A 7,628-nucleotide genomic window follows, 5' to 3' on the forward strand; every position below is an offset into this window, starting at 1 on the left:
CAAACTTGGAAAATCAAATATGGCAGAACATGGCCACATATACCCCATACACCCTTTGAAAATACGAGACTCCACGGCATCCCATGTCTCCCTAAAATCGTACATAAACATTCATCTTTACTGGGTTGCATGGCTTTACGCGGCATCCACAGTACGGGCCTTCTTGGCCTCTTCGTCCGATCCGTCAGCCGGCTCCTCGGCCTTCCGCTTGCCATTAGTCGAGGAGGCATCCGCTGACGGGGCAGCAGGAGCAGGGACATCCTTAGCCTTCTTGCGGACCAGGCCCGTCAGGTCTGTGGCGGGCTTCTTGGCATCGCTGCCAACGGCACTGCCATTGCCACTGCCACTAGCACTGCCGAAGCCACCCGCAGCGCCGCCGCTGAGGGCGCCCAGCAGGCCACCCAGGCCGGCACCCGCAGGGCCGTTGACAGCCGCGTTCAGATCAATGGGAGGTTTGCGAAGGTCGACAAGCTATATTTCGTAGTTGAGCAAAAGAGGTCAGCATTTGGTCAAAGTATGGGGAAGACCGTTGAGACGGGTGCGATCATGATATGGCTGTTGGCCTCGAATGGGAACGAAAAGAGAATCGATCCGCAAGGCCAGCGACGATCTGGAAGTGCAGGAAGATGGGTGACCGAATACACCTGGGGTCGACAATGTAAAAGGCACAGGAAAGGGACGGAAAGGGGACAAAAGCAAAAAAGTGGCGGTCCTACCCGTTGCTCCATGTCGGAGATGATATCTTTGACCTCGGTAATTTGCCGACGCGTTGAGTCGTTGTCCTCTGGCGAGTGCAGAGTGGCCAGTTCGACCTCCTTGCTCTGGAGCTTGAGCTTGGTGCTGGCAATGGCCGCCTCGAGCTCGCGGGCCGCCTCGTCGCGCAGCTCCTGGTCGACTTGCTGTGTCTGCTGCTGACCGCCGTCGGCAGCGGCGCCGTTGCCGTTGTCGTTGCCGTTGCCTTGTCCATTGTTCGAGTCCTCACTAGCGGTCGTGACAGACGCAAACTCAAGAGCCAGAGACAGCTTGAAATGGGCCTCGGCAATGATTTCCGAGTCTTCGGACAGGTACCGCTTCTTGTAGGCCAGAGACGCGCGGGAGTCTACAATGGCATTCGGGTATCTGTTTTGGGAAGAAAGAAAATAAAAGGTGAGAAGGTGAGTTGCAAAAGAAGACAAAAAGAGTTGAGGCGTGTGGTGTAGATCTCTTTTCAAACGACGAGTCTTCTTTGGTTCACCCTCCTCCTTTCGCTCTCGTGCATTGATTTAGGCGAGAGTGAATTCCTTCCTTGCGCACAAAAGCAGAATATCTTACCTCTCATTCTCGAGCGAGATCTCGGCCAGGAGATCGTGTGTGTCGGCGAGACGCTCCAGGACGTGGCGTAGGTCGCCGGACACGCCTGTCGCAATGGGAGACGCAGTCTCGTCGCCGTCGGCCTTGCTCTCTTCAATCTCCTTGCCCTTGCTAGGGCCTCCCGCTTCGACTCCAGTGTCCGTGGCGCCTTCCTTGTCCTTCTTCTCCTCGAGCTGTCTTTCAAAGAGAACGCGCGACAGGTCGAGCACCTCAAAGGCCACGGCGAGGTCGTCTTCCTCTTCCTCATCGCCCTCGCCGTCATCGTCGCCGCCCTCGGCATCCTCACCCGCCTCGTCGTCGGACGCATCCCACTCCTCGTCGCCGGTAAATTGGAACAGCGGCTTTTTGGCCTCGAGCGCCGCCGCCTCCTCCTTGGTCGCACCCGACGACGCGCTCGCCACGGGATCGCTGTCGCTGGCGCCACCGATGGCGTTGGCAATGATGCCGGAGCCGCCCGCGGCGGACTCCTTCTTGTCTTTTTGCGCCTTCGGGGCCTTCTTCGCATCCTCGCTCGTCTCCGGCGCCTTGCCACCTAGCACGTCGCTCTTGCTCTGGCCGACCTTGAACAGGGCGCGGCCGTACAGGAACAGAATCTCGGCGTTTTCGGGGTCCATCTCGCCGTTGATCTCGGCCTGCATCTCGGCGGCGCGCGCATAGACCTCGGCGGCCTCTTCGTAGTTCTTCTGCTGGCTGTAGAGCATGGCGGCCTTGGCGCAGAGGTCGGCCAGCGAGACCTTGAGGCTGTAGCCGACCTGGTCGGCGGGGAGTTCGGACATGGCAGGCGTGACGGCACCCGAGCGAGGGCCGCCCGGGGTGCTGACACCCGAGCGAATGCCAGCCGGGACGGCAGACGCGACGACGACGGGGGGAGCAGTGGATTCAGCTTTTGCAGCCGCAGCTGGCTCAGCAGGAGGGGCGTTGTCGGCCATGGTCAAATTTTGTTGATTTGCGTGTCAAGTCAGGAACAGGGACAGGGACAGGTACATGTACATGTACAGAATAAGTATTGTAACACCTGTCTGTTGGTTGGATAATCGATGGATGGACCGCGCAGACAAATGGTCACAAACGAACAGGCGCGATGGCGGATGGAAGATGGTGAACAAAAGGATGTAGAGACGAAGTCGTCGTGAGAGAATTGGGGACAAGAAATGCTGTCAAGGGAGCAGCTTCCAAATTGTGGGGAGGCCCTTTCTGCAGATGGGATGGGCAAGTCGACAACTGTTAATACACAGGTGGAAGGCGCGGCCCTGCGATTCGAGTGACGAAAATGGCAAAGATGGCAAGGGGACAAAGTCACGAGTTGCGATCCTTCCGTATTTGTTCAATTGCAGGTTTTGCGATTCGTGACACTCTTTCCGTGTCTTGCGTTCAGTCGCTCTTTCCTGTCTCTCCACCTGAGCTACTCGTGACACGCGATGTGAGCGCAGGAGAAAGAGGAGAAACTGGCAGCTGTGCCCCGCTCTGGCGCACCTAACGTGTCTGATTGGCGGATGGTGACATGGATGTAGAGAGCTTTTTGGGCAGGCGTGACTGAGACGAGCTGGAACCGTCTGGGCGTGTTTTCAGTGCTTTTCTATGTATGACGACTGTTAGGGCGGTTTTTGGCCCCTTCCTGGTTTTTATGGGGCACTTCAGTGGGCCCATTCCATTGGGTGTGGAGAGGACCTGACTGGCCGAGGACCAAAGGCAGCTAAGCCGAGGGGCTCGAGGAAGCTGCGCTCGGCGCGCTTTTTGCATTTGCATGAGGTCAAATGGAACTGAAGACGCACAATAATGATAGTTGGAAACTCGACATGGCATTGGAATAATGGACTATGTGTGCCGGGCAAGAAGGCGATGGCGAAAGGCGATGGCGAAAAAATGACACAAGATATCAAAAGTATGTAACTGGAACAAAAGAAAACGAAAATAAAAACAACGCGTCAATGTGCTTTTTCAGCTACTTTTTACACGAGTGCCAGAAGAGTCCAGTCTAAACCGGGACACAGAAGACCGAAAAACGACCAAAGCGAGAGGACAGAGAACACAACAGGTCACCACCCGTTTAATGGAACTGGTCCTCGGTCACACCCTTGCCCATGGCAGCCGTGGAGCTGATGCCGCCGGTGACCATCTTCTGCAGCTCGTCCACGTAGGTGGCGCCCGACCACTTCTGGTGCTTGACGACATCGACGCCGCCGTCCATCTCGGGCTCCTGGACAAGCTCGCCGTAGGCGCGCATGCCGTTCTGGGCGTAGGCGCGGGCGAACTGGTTGCTGATGAGGGCGGTGGTGTGCAGGCCGGCCAGCGTGATGAACTGCCAGCAGTAGCCGAGCTGGGCCAGGCGGCGGATGTACGTCTCCTGCTCGGCGCGGGGCATGGCCGTCTTCCAGTTGAAGGAGGGGCTCAGGTTGTAGGCGAGCTTCTGGTGGGGGTAGACGGCGTGGACGCCCTCGGCGAAGTCGGTGGCCTGCTTGTAGTCGGGCAGCTTGCTCTCCATCCAGATGGCGTCGCAGTAGGGGGCGTAGGCGATGGCGCGGGCGATGCCGCACTCGCAGCCGCCCTTGAGGCGGTAGAAGCCCTCGCGCGTGCGGGGCGCGTCCCAGTCAAAGTGCAGCGCGTCGGCGGCGGCGGCGCCGAGGGCCTGGCGGGCCGCCGCGCGGGCCTCTGTCAGCGACTTGCCCTTGGCGGCGGCCTTGTAGGCCGCGATGGCCGACGCGCCCCGGCCGGCCTTGGCGAGGGCGTCGGCAACGAGGTCGTCGAAGCGCTGGAGGCGGGCGTCGGCCAGCCACTTGTCCTCAATGGCCTGCAGGGCGTCGCCGCTCTTGCCGGCGGCCTCGGCCTGGGTCATGAGGTCGTTGAGGGCGGGCAGGTTGGGGTTGGTGGCGCCCAGGATGTAGGCGTGGTCGCGCGGGTCAATGGTGGACGAGATGAGGGTGGCGGCCTCGGCGTCGGTGCGCGCAATGGCCACGAGGTCGACGCCCATAATGTCGGCCTGCGCGCGGATGGCCACGAGGCGGTTGATGTGCTCGCTGGTGGGCACCAGCACCTTGCCGGCCATGTGGCCGCACTTTTTGGTGCCGGGCGCCTGGTCCTCGATGTGGATGCCGGCGGCGCCCTTCTCGACAAACAGCTTGGTCAGTTTCATGACGGCCGTCAGGCCGCCGTGGCCCGTGTCGGCGTCGGCCACAATGGGGCGCAGGTAGTCGACGTGAGGCGCCTTGTTGCGCTGGTCCTTGGGCAGGCTCAGGCGCTCGTGGCGCTGTTTCCGGTCGTGGAACAGCTGGGCCGTGAAGAGGTGGCCGACCTTGTTGGGCACGGTCGTGTAGGGGTAGTCGGCCAGATCCGGGCCGGGCTCGTCCGAGGACGACGCGGTGGACGACGACTGCCAGCCGGAGACGTAGACCGTGTCGAGGTACTGGGCCATCTGGGTGACCATGGTGGGCTCGAGGCAGCCGTAGGTGTAGGAGGCGTCCTTCTCGGCGAAGCGCTTCTCGAGCAGGCCCCAGAGCTTCTTTGCCTGGGCGTTGCTGGGGTACTGGATGGGCAGAGTGCCGCGCTTCGACACAATCTGCTCGGCGGTGAAGGGCCGCTTGGTGTGTCTCCAGCGCGGCTCGCTCCACCACTGCTTGACCTGGCGCACCTCGTCGGCGAAGCGCTGGTCCTCTGCGGCGGCATCAATGGCCGGCGGCAGCATGTTGTTGGACGCCATTGTGTGTGTGTGAGAGAGAGTGTGAGAGAGGAGAAATGAATTATGGAATCACCAGTCGAGATGAATGATGACGATGAGGAGAGGGAGAACGAAGGAGGATACGGAGATGACCCAGAATTGAGGAGGGAAAAGTACAATTGATCAGAGAATCGATCAGAAGACCAGAAGAGAAATGAAAAGAAAGAAGGCCAGACCTGTACTATATAAAATAGCTTCCGTTGTTGTCTCGTCCCTTTGCCCTTTGGCCCTGCAAGCCTGTACGGCTGCTGTACGCTCCGTCACATGTTCGGCTACGAGGACACCTGGGCACGTTATGACTCTTTAACGCCATCCAGACGCGGATGGCAGAAAGAGAGTGAAGACGGTCTCCAAAGGCACAAGGCGCCTCCACGCTTGCTCCACGCCGAGCTAGCTCTAAACCACACGCCCCCCCCTAGCCGGCCCCGCGAAGGACATCCCAACGTGAAGTATTTGGTCTCTGGTTTGTACCGTCTCTTTTTCGTGTACAGTGTGCTCCGCACGGGTACTTTGGTCTGAAGCAGGGCCAATTCACTGGGATGGCACGCCCTTGTTGTCTTCAGCAGATGGCTCGTGGTAAACAGTTTGCTTCCCACAGATGCCTCGAGAATCCTCAAAACTCAATGGCCTCTCAGACGGGACTGCCGTTACTCGGCCACTCGTCTCTTTCTGCTCTTTCTCGTTTCCCTTTCGCCTTTCTCTTTTTGTTTCTGCGTAAGTCTCCCTTTCATTCCTGAGAGAGCCGCTTGACCGACCGGTTACTGGGTTGAAAAAGTGGAGAAGGGGGCGTCGAAAAGGAACAAGAAAGGCCATCTTCCATCACTACCCTTTCGTTGGGGTGTGGGCTTAAACAGCCGTCGATTGTCAAGTGGCAAAGAAATACAAAAGCGCAGCCGTAGAAGGACACTGAACTGAAATGCCTTAGTGTTGCCCGCAGCTTACACCAGCCAATCAACTTACATAGCCCGCGGCTTCCTGGTGACGAAGCGGCCACTGTCGGCGCTGGGACAGGACGAGTCCGCTGAGTCCACCGCACTCTAGGGACGTTACAGGGGAGAGCAGGACCGCATACGCCCCCACTCCACTCTCCTTCCACATTGCCGTAACGGACCCGATGTGCGAAAATGGCCCCCGAGACTTCACTTGGTGCATATCGTTTACCACCGCCAAAAGGAGAGGCCTTCTCGCTTTTTGTTGTATTTCTTAGACTATAATTACACACTTTCTGGCGTCCTCTGGGCCACTTTTCGGGTCAACGGTGGCTCTGCACACCTGCTTTTGCGGATCGGCCAATCACGGCAGCAGGCCACCCGGCTTTTGCCCGTGATTCCTGGGCTTTGAAGTGCATCTGGCGTTTTGAAGCACGAATACATTGTTTACTTTTCGCCTTCTGCTCGCTCCTCCCTTGTCTCTCCGTTCCATACACTAATTGTACAAACATGGACATATTGCTGCGGGGGGACGGCAAGAGTGGTCTGAAGCTGGAAGGCGTTTGAGAATGAGAACTTGTTGTCTTGCGAAACAATAGTAAACATCAGATGGCGAATCTGGAAGACGGTGACCGAGAGATGAAGACGGCATGTCCTATGTTCGTCCCGTGTCCATTCATATAGCGGACTCTTAACAAAACACGGCGTACGGCAAGTCGTGATGTCAAAACTTCCATTGCACCGGACAACCGCATATAGACATAAATTGGCAAACCCACACTATGCAAATAACCGATTCTCCAATGCTACTGGCACGCACGACCATTCGTTTCCGGCGGTTGACATGTCTTGCCTCCCACCCAAAAAGCATGTGAAATGCCGTCATTCGCTCATTCCAAGGGCCTGTGCCAGGCGTCTACTCGGTAAGATACGACGTACATTAGTACCTGCCCTGCTGCCCTTCGAACTGCCCTCTCGCCTTGGTCACTCGTTCTCCTCGCTGACCTAGATTCCGAGCATCAAAAAGGCAGAGAACACGAAGAGAAACGAGAGTCAGCAGCTTATCCCCCTAAAGTCGGAGTACCTAGGTGTCGGTTTGGGCTGGCATGTCTCGGATTATGTTGGAGTATGGATCTGGGGAGACGCCACTTTACTACTCTAGACTGGGGCCAATTTTCGGCTCAACGAACCTCGGTTGTCTTGTTTTCGTCATTACTATTTACGACTATCCTCTTTCGTGCTGTTCTGTCATGGAATGATGATTGAAAATAGCTTGATTGTTTTCAATCTATCTAAGATCCTTCGGATCAACTAATCTATGATATCTTCCCCCCTCTTCCCTAACGGATATGCCATCCGTTGGGAGGGGGACAAGTCACGTGTGGATCCTTATAGATTACACGTGACAGTGTCCCGGGGAGGAATGTTGTCGTCCCGATAGTTAGGAATAAATTCTTATAAAAAGTAACGTAGTAAAATAAAACGATATTATAAATTATAAAGTAGTAGAAAATTAACGTGATTATAAAGTAGTAAAAAATTAATATTAATAAAAAATTAATACGAATTTTTTTTTATATTCTTTTTTTTTATATTATATAATTTAACGAAAAACTAAGTTTATAAACGGGGGTATT

General features: G+C 56.4%; 2 protein-coding genes across 2 annotated transcripts; both read right to left on the minus strand.

Moving 5' to 3' along the window:
- Window positions 1-135: 135 nt before the first annotated feature.
- Window positions 136-2,279, minus strand: SPBR_04755 (HAT1-interacting factor 1; the record flags this gene model as incomplete). The annotated part of the gene is made up of 3 exons (XM_040763032.1): window positions 136-471; window positions 717-1,119; window positions 1,312-2,279. 3 exons carry the CDS (start codon window positions 2,277-2,279, stop codon window positions 136-138), a joined length of 1,707 nt encoding a protein of 568 aa, XP_040615928.1.
- A 1,118-nt stretch (window positions 2,280-3,397) lies between these two features.
- SPBR_04910 (isocitrate lyase) lies at window positions 3,398-5,044 on the minus strand (the record flags this gene model as incomplete). Its single annotated transcript, XM_040763187.1, has 1 exon — window positions 3,398-5,044. The coding sequence occupies one exon, from the start codon at window positions 5,042-5,044 to the stop codon at window positions 3,398-3,400; it is 1,647 nt and encodes a 548-aa protein (XP_040615929.1).
- Window positions 5,045-7,628: the final 2,584 nt, after the last annotated feature.

The sequence above is a fragment of the Sporothrix brasiliensis genome (genome assembly GCF_000820605.1).
Source record: "Sporothrix brasiliensis 5110 chromosome Unknown Cont21, whole genome shotgun sequence".
NCBI lineage: Eukaryota > Fungi > Ascomycota > Sordariomycetes > Ophiostomatales > Ophiostomataceae > Sporothrix > Sporothrix brasiliensis.